Below are 13908 nucleotides of genomic sequence, written 5' to 3'. Positions count from 1 at the left end.
GCCTACACCAAACATGAATACTGCTTATTAAACCATTCAAGAATATTGCAACTTGTTGTGGGTTGGTGTCCTTCAGTTCAGCTTTCAGAATGGTAACTGTTACAATATTTAATAACAAAAGGATTAAAATAAAAAAGTATTGGGGATGGGAACATTCTTGATATGTTTTCAAGAAGGAATGGGAGAAAGATGCATATTATTCAGCAAATGTTTTCCACTGTTGCTAAGTCACCCCTCCCTTTTTGCTTATCAATGGGACCTTTCAAGACTCCTTCTCCCAATTGGAGACACCATTTCCTGTACAACACACTAACCCTATTGATAACTTTAGTTGATGGGAACTTTTCAAACCTAACAGGAAAGTCTAGGAGACTTGCAGGCAAGGTTGGGGGTGGGGAAAACTGCTGTTTAATAAAAAAGAAAGTACTTGAAAATGAAGGGGATAATTATTTTTTAAAAAGTGTTATCAGATGAAGATGAACCAAGCCTTCTTCATAGCTACTTCAGCTTAGGAATGTTAGCAGAAGGAAATATGATGGCGAATTTGCTTTCTCAAGTTTTATAGAAATCTTAATAAGGTCTCATGAGTTGGGATCATAAAATTAAAAAAATGGACAGACATTTGTAAGAAATGCCAAATGTGGGGGGCTCTCTATGTAAAAGTAGAAAAGAATGGTTAAGGTTGCTCAGCTCTTTGGACAGTTGTTTCCAAATGAACTTTCCTAAAGGGACTCTGAAAGAAGATGCCTTTGTGGGCCTGAGTTAACATTAATTCCTTTTTGCAAGCTCAATATGATGAATGCAACCAATATCCTGCTGATAAGTCTTTGATGCTTCCATCCAATTACATAAGCAATTGCAAACTACTAAATCCCAAGGATGCAACATCCTTTTGCCATGTTTGTCTGATAGAGATCAAAGTTTCCTCAAATCTGTAATCTAACCAACTACTGTATTACCAGTGCTCCATTGATTCTTTCCCATGAGTCACATCTTAGTTATTTCCTGTTTCCACAGAAATAAATAGCTACAGTGACTTGATTAAGACTTATTGCTACTGATTTCACTAATAGTAATCAGCTCTTTTGATTTAACTTCTGTGGTGGATATTAAGACAACCTTGTATCTGCTCAGAGGAATTTTCCATGTCAATCATTCTACTTCTCTCCCTTTATGAGGAAGCAAACTCCACAATGCTGCACATGGCATGGGATCCCTAGATAAGATGCCTCTTGATAGAAAACCTTTCCAATAACCATTTTAAGGTATAATTGCACACACGAATAGAAGAAACAAATACAAAATTAGTAAAACAGAACAAGAGGATACACTGTAGAATACACAGTGAAATACACAAGCAAAGTAAGTTTTTAACCCAGGTGCTGAAACCAATGGGCAGAATTTTCATCTGTGTCCCCACCCAGTTTTTTCTCACTGCATCCCCTGTTAGCCCCCATTATTTTCTGTCCAATTACCCTATAGATGAGAACATGCGAGAGAAACCCAAAATATTGAAATAACTAATATTACTGCCTTAAATGATCTGACCTCTACAAATATGGAATTATATTCTGAGAGAGGCCCCTTTCATCTGTGAAGCTCAGGCTACTGCTCCCATTGACCATCCGCTCTCACACACACACACCCCATGACTTGTTGATTAGTACAAATTTAGATAAATATACTCAAAGCTGCTCTAAAGCTGAATTCTGATTATACTGGATCCTTTGGATCTTTTCACTAAGAAATGGCTTCACACTGAACATGCATACTTACAGGTCACAAAAGGAAGACCTCAAGGAAGGCGGTGGGAGAGACAGAAGATAACCAATACATACTATCAGCAGAATCACAAACAAAAGGAAGTTAAATTTAAGAGGGAAAGTGTTAGGGTCTCATGGGACGTATTCTTTCAATAATCAAGGAAGAGGATGTACAGTTTCCCACAAGGAAGACTGTAGAACAATGTAGTTATGCAAGCCCTTTCACCATGAGAACCAAAGAAACTTCTCTCAAACAGTATTTTCAAGTATTCTGGAAGCAATTTCAGTAATAATGCAAAATCTGCAGTGAGCTGTAATAGTATTAGATTCAAATCATTATTAACAGCTCTATGTCAATTCTACACATAATAGTCTCCCCAAAGAAAAAGCAAAAATTATTCATTACCTGCAGGTCAAAGAATTTGCTATACCTCCGGTAGATTGTCTGGCAAGTTGCATCTGACCATGTTACTTTGATTATATAGACCTAGAAATACAAAACAAACAAAAAGAAAGATATTATACATTTACTGTATCAGATTTATTTTTATTTCTATGCTGCCCTTGTATCATAACATAAAGACTGTACTATAGGTCAGTAAGCAAGATCAAAACTGCAGTATCATGAGCTTCTCTAATTCCAGTCAAATGACTCTGATTATTTTATTCTCATACTTTGTAATGTTATCCAAAATCCTGAAATAATTGAATTATCCAGCATCATTAGATCTGATCTGTAAAATGGGGAGAATGTTTCCTGTTAAATATGCTTTGAGGCCAGAGCTCTCTTCTGAAATAAACTGTGTTTAGCATTATACATAGCACCTCTTGCAAAGCTATTGAAATTAAAAATTGGAGACACAGTGAATGATATAAATTAATACTATAAAATAGTTGAGCAAATTTTTTGATTACAACTTTGAATTATCTCCTAGGTGAATGGTTGTACTCATTTTTCCTATGATTTTTGGTGGATGGAACTCATGACATCATTGGCAGTTTTCATTCTTTGATGTAGAAGCAGAAAATCATGGCTATTTAATTTTTGGTTTTCAATGTGATCTGGGATTTGATACTACATTTAGGTGATCTTATATTAAAATAAACAATTCCCATGAAGTTTCTTATTCTTCTTCCATATTTTGTTTCAGGTGGCACCAGAAAGAGGCAGCTATTTAATTTTTTTAAAAAAAATTATTCATGGACAGGAAATCTAAGTATGGGTTTTGGTAACACTGTGGCTAAAAATGGATCAATGCTGCAGGTCATAGCTTTATACCATGGCAGCACAGCTAAATCTCTAGCTTTTCTAGTGCTAAAATTCACTTTTGTTATTGTATTATCCATCATCCCAGATGAAGCCTGAAGCTGTTTTTGACAAATACCTATTTAATCTCAAGGTCAGGTTTTTTTCTGCTGTTGTTGCTGCTGCTCTAAAATTCAGAATTCATAATTTCATAGTTGAATCTGAACATGACTTAGCATGAATTGCTGGTACTGTGTAATGGTATATGGAAATGACTGAAGACCAGGCAAAGTAACATGGGAATGATCAGAAAAAGGGAACTCAGACCATAGGAGGAACGTGGGGGGGGGCATGAGTGTTAGAATAAACTCTCCCTAGTTTCTTGGGCTGCAAAGAAAATGGGGGGGTCTCTTATTTGGTTGGGTAGTTGGTGGTAGTATGATGGTTCAGATTGCAAGTTGAAGATTGTGGTCCACTTTCAACTTACTTGCTCTAATTTGTATGTAAAACCCATGTTTACACATAGTTAATCTAGTTTATTTCCTACTAAATGTAGAAGTAACTTCCCACAACTTCCATAGGTAACAGTTTATTTTTGTTGTTTTTTATTAAAAGGCTTTTGAACAATCATTTTGAAATACATGTGTCGTACAGTTAGTCAATGAGAAGCAGAGGAATTCATGATCAGCATATTAGCTGCTAAGTATTTTTTAGAAGTAGCTTTCAAACCATAAGTGATGTAGCAAGCCCAGTAAAACATCTGATTAACACATGGTGATGCATTTCTTTTCTTTCTATAAAGGGCACACAAGTAAATAAATTATGCTGTAACAGCTGACAAATATCCACTTAAAGAGCTGCTAAGAAAGAGTTCATCATCAAACATAATTATTTTCTCTGGAAAACATCCAGCTATCCTTGACACTGATCCAGAATGTCACATGACATCATGTCCTGATGTCAATCCTTGCTCTTCTAAAAGGATACGTGCATCACAAGGGAAGCACTGCATTAGCAGAGGTCATAAGTTCCTCTGTTGAAAGATCAAATGCCATTTCCTACATCAAGAGACCTCAAATAATCGAAGCTAACAAACTGAAATCATTAGCCAGCCTACTTAGAAACCTTGACCTTTCTTATAGTAAGACAGCCTTTCATATTACAAGTTGTGAGCCCAGAGGTAGATACCTATTCTGAAATTGTTTTATGACCAAGTTGCTTTTTAATATATTGTGTATACTTCTCCAAATGATCTTGCAGGAGGGCCTTTTGTGCATTGGAACCTCCAATTTCTATACAAGCGAAACATCTGGGTAAAGAAAAGGTGTCAGGACGTCATCAGCATTTAATTAGACTCTTCTTTACTTTCTGTGCTTGTTTATAGAGGATAATTACTATAAATATACTTCTCTTAGCTTTCTTCTGACACACTTGCTCACCTGTGATCTCACCCTTTGGGGGCAATAGTTTTAAAATCATGCACCTATGAACTTTAGTAATGTCTTTCACTTATGCATCCTACATAACCATGTGCATATTTTAATTATTTATGGCCATCCAGAACAGCCAATAAATATTTTCATGGTATAAAGTGTTCTAACTTCTTGATAGTATATGCAAAATATGTTTACGATTACCTTGATTTTCTAAATCAGCTTTCCACAACCTTTCCACAACCTAAATTGCAGAATTTTCAGCAATGGCCCAATAATGCTTAAGATGGAGAAGAAGCTCTAACCTTTCATAAAAACTTTATTATTTTCTGAGCCTATCTTAGATCTCTGGGAAGCCTCATGGTAAAATCCTGTGCAATTGATATGAGTATGAACGTCTTCCAGCACTGACTCTTAACCTTGCAACTGAAGTCCAAATGCAGTGCTTTGCAAGGAGGCCCGGGGCCTGGGAAAGACAAAAGCATATAGTCCCAAAGCTCTTTAGTCACTATTGAACAATACTGAGTCCCTGGGGATTTCCTTGTACTAGGCAAGTGGAAATTCTTCAAAGGGTATCTTGCTGAAAAAGAGTGTTTCCCCCCTCTTTCTGAGGAAAAAAAATAAAGTTCATGTAATTTCCAAGATCTCTCAAGGCAGAAAACTCAAAACTACTACTTGTCTCTAACTCTGGACTGATTACTAAGGGGAAATGTAGCTATGCATCCAATTGTTCTTGCCTTCAGTGTTAACTATTTCAGCCTTTCCTGGCCATAAAAGACAAAAGCAGAAAATCACTAGGTAAGTCTTTGATCTCCACTTCCCAACTGTAATAAATCTAGTTTACAAACTAGCGTTAAATTCATAGTACAAAAACTTGCTGGCATTTGAAAATGGGGGTTGAAGGGTAATAATTCATACGTATTTCAAACTTCTATAACTGTCTGACTCATTTCCTGAAATACTTGATTGGAACAAATATAAGTTACAAGTGAAATTTCAGTACAATTTTTTTTTCAAATGTTACATTTTCTATAGCATTTTACAAAGCACATATTTTGAATAATCTGTTTGTAAGAACATTAATAGCCTTCTTTTCTCTTCTTTCATTTTTCTCTATCCAGAAAAGGAATGGGAAGAGTAGACAGGAGATTTTTTTTGTATATAATTAGCATGGCATTAACTGCTAGAGGACAAAACTCAGGATTTGTTATGTTGGCAGCAAGTTGGAGCATTGGGAAACATGTTAACCCTTTGTGGGGCCTCACTGCATAGAAGGCAGCTCATCAAAAAGAAGTATGATGAGATGTTCAAAGGATTCTGCAAATGAAACATTCCATTGAAGAAAATCTAGGTTTTCCCCCCCAAATAGAATTATGACTTAAGTATAGACTAGAATCACATCATAGGAATACAATATTATGCAAATTCAGAATTAAGGAAGCATTCCAATATTGCTTTAAAATATCTAAAAGAGTCTCAATTAATGACACACTGAACCTTTTCCAAATCCTCCATGCATAAGTGGTAGATTACAAGCAACATACACCCAATTTATTGGCTAAAAATTATGGGCATGACAGCTAAGCTATAGATTATAATAGCTGAAGTCCAAATATGTAAAAGGCAACTGTTTGAGGAAGGCTGATACATTAACAGAGAACTGTATTTCCTCCTGCATCTCCCCTCATCTTTGATGAATTACTGTGGACAGTCTGAAAATGTTCCTGTCAAAGAAACTGAAATTATTGTGATTGACTACTTCTGCCATGTGAACATTAGTTTGCTATGCCAAGAACATCTTCCCAGTGACAGGTTTAAAAGCAATTGAAATAATTATTATATATGAAAGTATATCTCAAAACTAAGGACAGTTACAGTATAACAATCAAGGAAATACAAAATTTGGCTAATAAGGCCATTCAAAGACAGTAAGTTAATCTTTTGTGAAGATTTTTCTATTATTTTTCTATTATTTTTCTATTATTTTTCCCACTTTGGTCTAGAAACCGCACCTTCAGATCTGAGTCACTGAAGTGGTAGGTGACCACAAAAATATAAAACAACCCCTGATTGTCAACAGGTATTGTCTTTGGTGCTAAAATGAGGCCCCAAGCCACAGTAACTTTATTTGTTGTATTCAGCATTAATTTGGGTTATTTAGCTTTGGCTTAATGTATTACATGAATTATTTGTTACTTGCAAATCATTTAATGGCCTAATGTGTTTTGTATAAATAAACAAACAAACAAATAATTCTTGAATATATAGCTCAAAAAAATGTAGCTTAATATAATTTAGTCCATAACTGCATTCAACTAGGGCTGTGTTTCTCAACCTCATCAGCTTGACAATGTGTGGAGTTCCCCTAGCTGGTGAATTGTGGGAATTAAACTCCACACGTCTTCAAGCTGCCAAGGTTGAGAAACACTGAAAATAAAAGTCTTGAAGTCTTCCCACACCTTATAGTAATTCACAGAAGCTGATTTGTGTAGACCTGTTGGTATCCAGTTCAGTCATTTTCACAACACACTTCTCTTTTCAAACAAGATATGTGGTGAATCATTTCCACCCCACTGTGATCTGAATGGTGAGGCAATCGATATGAATGGTCCTCTTGAGATGAATTGCTTCATTGAGCACTTCAAACTAACTACCACATGTCAACCATATGAGACCAACTGCCTCTAACTTGAGCAAATATTAGTTTGTCACTGATTACTCAAGCCAAAGGATGTTTTCTTTCCCTGATGGTTCAACTAAATTACTATCATGCTAATAGCAAACAAAGGGAAACAGAGTATGAACTCTGGAATCAACACTTATTTTCAGTAACTAACACAGATACTAGTTTGTAGAAAACACTTTTACAGGGAGAGCAGCATTTGTCACCTAGAAAAGTCCATTTCATAACCTTGTTATAAATGAATTTTGTAACTAGGACTAAAGACAGGTCCATGTATCACCCACTGTTTTGTGAGTGCAAAAAGCAATTATGTCATTTTCTACCTTTGCCCCAAAGTTGCTGTCCTGTCTCCTCAGCCAGTTTAAGCTTTTCCAAATGGATGACCCACATGCATCCTTCCGATTTAGTAGCCAGACTCAGCACCTGGCATTCTACCTTATTTCCTATGGCTGGTTACTGCACAGGGCAGTCATTTTATCCATGCTGCTCTGTTGTCTGCTGGAGGACAATTGTTTATTGGATTTTATTTTAATAATCTGTGATTGATCCAATCATGGTCTGTAAAGCCAGTGAATAACCTTATGTTCCATTCAATCCTTACATTTCCCAATGGGTATCCTTTTTTCTGTCCAGGCTGAGTGAAGTATACTCCCCTGTCTTCCTATCCCTTGACCCAAATACTGCAAAGCTTTCCTATTTTTTTTTCCTCCCTAAATCTTTAAGTTGCAATGTAAGGGTGTAATAAGGTTCCAAATTTTCAATGAATGTTACTTTGCTTCTCTGAAGCGACGTTATCAACTTTACTTCTGTCAAACTGGACTTCCTTGCTACACTTTCTATAAACTTAAGAGTATAACACAGAAACCAAAGAAAAAACTTGTTTCCCTTTCCTTTAGAATCAGAGCAAAACTAAGCAGAAAAAAGAAAGGGTCTGCATTAGGGTCAAAGGAGAAACATTGGGAAAGGGAGCTGAGGACATCTAGATGAATGCAAAGAAAATCAAGTGAAAAAGAAACAACCTCTAAAAGGAAAAGGCAGGCATTGGTAGATCTGCCCAAATGGGATCCCAATAAGCATCCTAATATCAGAAGGATAGACATGCGCTTACAGTCCAGCAAACTGAATAAATATCTGGCCAGTTTCTGTAATGGAAATCCCTCTTGGGTTCATAAGCCAGAAAGGCCCTTCTTGTTAAATTCAGTTCATGGATGAAACCTAGTCAAGGCCTAGTTACCTGACTGACCCATTCCTTGGTCATGAAACAACAGAAAAGGGAAGTTACCCAGTGCTTAAACATTCCCACCATACAGCTTTCCTTCTAAAACATCTTCTCACTGCCTAATTCTACTTGCAAGTTTCTATATGCAGAAAGAGACTCTCTAGCAGAAACAAATAACCTGGATCCCAGGTCCTATATGGCCACCAATCCCCCTTCTTTTTTAATTAATGTATCTGGAGTCCTTTCTGACCTTGATTTCCCAAAATAAGTATAATTGTTTCTGGCCTTTATAGTCAGAATGGCCTTTAGGGTCACACAATGTTTCACTTTACAAGTGCATCATTCAGCAATAGAAATTCTAGTCCCAATACTGGTATAAGTCAAGGATTACCCTTACCACAATTTCTCACAGGAATTAAACTTCCTTCTCAGGCTTATCCCAATATATTTTATCCTTTTTTAATGTTGGAGAACTCACTCTTGGTTAATACCCCAAAAACATAGGAATATTATAACATCAGTTTTAAAATAGGCTAATTCAAACATGTCAAACTTGTGACGTCACGTGACGTCGCGCAACGTATTGGAACAGTTTTGCCATTGCCAGCAATGGAGTGGGTGCGGCTTCCACGTGATGCCTCCAGCCTTCGGGCTGGCAGTTTGACACCTCTGGACTAATTTCAAAAGAGATCTCAATTCAATAAAAAACAACAAAGAAAAGTAGAAATTTATAGTCCTTCTTTACCCCATTCTACACAATCATTATCTTCATTGTAATCCTAGCCACAAACAGGTTGCTCTTCTCAGGCAAGTAGAAATATGCAACTTGGGCCCCCTTAATGCCCGAGTTGCAGCCTCCAAAACCTTTCTGTATAGCTACACTGTTATTTTCAGTGTAGCAGAAGACGAACATTATTAAATAATTAAATGCTGGTTTTGTTCTATTTCTACCACTTCTTTACCCTATCTCCATTCTTCTGTTACAAGAGCCCAGATGCATCAAAATTGAAGTCATGTCCTTGGCCTAAAAATACTTGCATCTTTGAGGTAGACCAAGAGCTAAGATTTCCCTTCCCTATGTCAAATTATACCCATTGATGCCACTTCGCAATGCAATAGGTCACTAGGGGTTCATTTTATGCATTCACACATGTCACATAGTTAAGCCATGGGGATAGTTTTTAGAGTATTTTTAACAGAGTTAAAAGACTGCAGTTGCTTCTGCAGCAGTAAACTGAGACTGTAAAGACATTTCTACATGATAATTCACAACCGCAGAATTCCTTTATGCTGGGGATTTGGTAAAGACCGGTTGGGACCATTTGTTTTAAATGCTGTAAATCTGTATTCACTGGTTAGAGTTAAGCCAGCCCAAGGAAACTGTTCATTTTCGTAAGTATTCTGAATTTGTTCAGTTGAGGTGAGTTATGAAACAGGAAAAAAATTTCCCACTATATTATGAACAAACTTCATTCTGTATATTCTGTCATTAATTATAAATAGAAATTCACTTTCTTAAGCTGAAGTTCATGAAAGAAACAGACTATATCTGACTGACATAGTGAATTCAAATTGCCCATTTACACTTCTAAAACACTTCAGTTAAGTATGCTTTTAAAAACCTAACAGTCTACAACTCATTATCATCACAGAATTTAAGGTCAGTGAAATCAAAACTTCAGGCTGCCCCAGCCTTCCCTAGATGTCTACCCTCTGGATGCAGTAAACAACTCACAATTCCCAGCCATTGTAGCTTATTAGCTACAAATTCTAGCTCTGGTTGCTAAACTGGCCCACCCTCATTTTTAATGAACTTTGCAAAATTCAGCTGCTCATAATTAAGGTCAAATCACTGATGTTTCCTCTTCAAGGACCAGTATGGGCAAAACAGTAAAACTGTTTTTTCCTTTACTGTCTTCTTAATAAGACAATATTTCAGGACAGCAGGGTTTTTCCAGATTTTATTTCTAAAATCCACATGAAATTATTTAAAACTTTTATAGGTCTCTGCATGCATCTTCTCCAAGTTATATAGCTATTAACATAAATTGTTTAAGCATCATTTTTATGAAAATCACATTCTTTTCATTCTTTTATGTACAACTTTCTATGATCATTCTTTAAAAGCTAAATTCCTGAGCAATTTCCACTATTTGCATCAGATATTCAATGAGAAATAAATGCATATAATATTGCACTACATGTGTGCCTCAGTGTCACATTTCCATGAACAAATCAAAAGCAGAAACATAAAGGATGCACTTATCACTGTTTACTACCGATGTCACAAATTAATCTAACTCATGTTATTGCCTAACTGAAAATGTCAGGAAACTGTCCAAATAAAGCAGCCAAAGAAGATACTAGCAGGGTGATTACATGATTTGAAGTACAACACATTTGGAGAGCACTAAGTCAGGGAAGGCTGCCACAAAGCAATCTGAACATGCTTCTATGCTGTCTTTAATCACTATGGTTAATGGATTTGAGAGGATTCTAACTGAAGCCTCCCAATTCAGAATATACTTTAATTATGATTGCCAAAGCCTACTTTAAATGAATCTGTGAAATCTCTTTTAGAAACCTAGTGGAAGGGAGAGATTACAATGCAAATAATTTGCTCAAGTACTGGTTCCAGTATAAGACTTCAACATGCAGTGTTTATATTAGAATTCTCACTGTTATAAAAAGGCAGTTGACCTATATAGCATGCACAGAAATTAGCTTATTCATGCCAGATCTTGTTACTATAACCTTCCCTCTTGCTGTTCTTCCTGTCCCATTCATGGTCTTTTTGGCAAGCTCATTGGTATAAACACTGTGGATGTCTGAACTAATAATGCAATCCTATGTATACTTATTTGGAGGTACATTGCAATACATTCAGTATCACCTATTTTCATGTAAAGGTACAGGACTGTAAACTGTAATTTTCAGCCTAGTGTCTCATCTCCATTTACCAGTCCCAACCTGTTGACCTAAATGAATCTGGTAGAAATTACTCAATGGATACTTTTAGCTAGATGCTTCCCTATTTGAAACAGTTTTGTTAGTACATATATAGTTACCTGTGCAGGTCTTGTTGCACTGATTACATTAGTTTTTTCTATGTTCCTCATCTATACAAACCACATGTGCCTTCATATGGACTTATCAATCACCTATCTACATAGTCGACATTTTAGCTTATTTTTCCAATAAAATAGGGTAATCAGTTTGAATTAATACTAAATAATTAAAATAATCAAATGCCAAGTTTATAACATAATATCTCTTGCAGATGTATCAGTGTGTTCTGAGAATCAGACAATCCAATGCCAACTTATTTGGTGGAAGCACCATTTTTCCCAACAGCATTATCTCAATTATTAATTTAGATTTCTTACTTGCAAGGAACAGTTTAGGTCGTCAACTTGTTTGGTAAAATAGTCTTATGTATTGGGATGTATCCCAGATAATTCTCTGGGAATTATCTTTTATTATATAATTAGTTCATGTAAGACTACTGACTATCTCCTTTAGATTGATGAGCTCTGTTAGGTATCTAAATGTGATGAGTTCATGCTACTCTTGGGAATATTCAATACCATGTACTACCATGGTGTTCTTCTAGGTCCAGAGCTGTGGGAATTTTTTGCAGTCCTTCCACTCCTTCCTGAGCAGGTAAGTCCAGTAAGTGAGTGAAGGGAAGAGGCCACTCTGGTAGATTCTCCCTTGTAGAGTGACAGGGATTCACTTCTTTCCCCACTACATCCCATTTCATTTATATGAAGCTCTGGGAGAGGGCATCCATTGATTTTAAAGATGTACTATCAGTATGTGGTACTGTTCTGCACTACCATATGGACATCCACAGAGCAGGCAAGGTGACAAAACATGAATTGTGATGTCATGAAACAAACTTCATTACTTATGAACTTATGCCTGACATTAGGACACAAAATATTGGGATTTGCATCATTACGTTGCAATAGACTTTTGTCATTTTTTTGTCATCTTGGTTGGTGGATCAAAACCCAGTATTTGGCTGAAAATGTTGGGGAAGTTTTGATCCAGTGGTTGGAGGTTGTTGGGGTTTGGATAGGATGGTATAAAACAGGATGCAATTAAACCATAGCAAAATGGAACTGCTTTTTGTCCAGCACAGTTCTCTGCAAGCAACTCTTTTACCTCTGGTAGACTAATACTGTTCCTGAAGATTTGGTGGACTCACAGCTATTATAGGGTAGGCTCGTGGAGATTCTGAAGCAGGAAGTTCTGGAAAGAATCAGTCATGGCCTCATCGCAAGTATCTGGACTACAAGTGTGCTTTACATGGGCCTGTCTTTGAAGGTCACCTAGTGCAAAATCAGTGGTTCAGTTATTGGCAGATGAAAGCCACTAGGTCAGTGGTTCTCAACCTTTTTAATGCCGCGACCCCAACCGGTCGTAAGTCGAGGACTAAACTGGTCGTAAGTCGAGGACTAAACCGGTCGTAAGTCGAGGACTAAACCGGTCGTAAGTCGAGGACTACCCAACTGGTCGTAAGTCGAGGACTTTCCCTGCCCGGGAGCACCGCGCATGCGTGGTTCCGCCCCCTGTGCTGGCCGAGGTGTAGCTGGCAAGCGGCAGAGACGGAGCAGGCCCAGCCCAAGGGAGGTAAGACACCCGCCGGAAAAGGGGGAAAAAATGGCGGACAAAAAAAATGGCGGACAGCCTTGCTTGGCGACCCCCATGAAATGGTCGATCAACCCCAAATGGGGTCCTGACCCACAGGTTGAGAACCACTGCACTAGGTGCACATAACTGCAAGTTACATATACACAGCAGCTGTCATCTTACCAACTCTATGTTTACACTTGCTGAGCTCACTTCTACCTCAACTAAGGGTGAAGAGCCATGCTTTCACAGCCCTCCTGAAGGCCAATATGGTGGACCCTCCAAATCTCAAAAGTTCTTGATAATTGCTCTATAGGAATTTTGGCGGGGGGAGAGCAAGAAGCAATTATTCTTGATGATGGCCTCTATCCTATGCAGCAGTTGAATCTCCTGTTGTGGTTTCAATCCTGATAGTTTCCCAAAATGTGGCAGTGAGTTATTTCAAACAGTTTTCAGTGGAAACCTTGATTTAAGGATTCTTATTTATTCTACTGTCTTGCTCTTATTCTGCTTTTATATTTAAATTGTTAACTTCATGAAGTATATACAATTATGTAAACATACAAATCTGTTGGATCAATAGATAAATGAACAATTATTCTTAAGATAATAATGCTATTTGCATAATTGTATCTAAAGGTCTACAACAGGCAGAAGAAGGAATTGTCTTTCTGAGAATCCAATCAGCCCCTATAACTTTTTTTTTTAGTGAGAAACCCGTAATGACTTTCTAAGGAACCCTTGGTTCTCTTCAAAGCCGTATGCAAGTGATTGTCACCATCAAACATGAAAGATGAATTTTGCTTGGTGAGGCATTTTGCCAGCTCTTGCATACTACAATTATTTTCCTTCCCATAAGCTGTAAAAATAGAAGAGATTCGTAAAAAAAAACACAAAACAAACCCAAGCCTCCCTCCAGCTCTGCA

General features: G+C 37.1%; 1 protein-coding gene across 1 annotated transcript in view; it reads right to left on the bottom strand.

Annotated features, from left to right (window-relative positions):
• SH3PXD2A (SH3 and PX domains 2A) overlaps nucleotides 1-13908 on the bottom strand; it is a 243262-nt gene that overhangs the window by 211769 nt on the left and 17585 nt on the right. Inside the window, exon 2 of the mRNA XM_015812791.2 lies at nucleotides 2170-2250. Within this exon, the coding sequence (XP_015668277.2) occupies nucleotides 2170-2250 (81 nt within the window). The remainder of the gene's footprint in view (nucleotides 1-2169; nucleotides 2251-13908) is intronic.

Source organism: Protobothrops mucrosquamatus, unplaced genomic scaffold (genome assembly GCF_001527695.2).
Source record: "Protobothrops mucrosquamatus isolate PMUCROS unplaced genomic scaffold, P.Mucros_1.0 scaffold110, whole genome shotgun sequence".
NCBI classification, from domain to species: Eukaryota; Metazoa; Chordata; class Lepidosauria; order Squamata; family Viperidae; genus Protobothrops; species Protobothrops mucrosquamatus.
The sequence above is the reverse complement of the archived record's forward strand: the minus strand, read 5'-3'. Positions and strand labels throughout refer to the sequence as shown.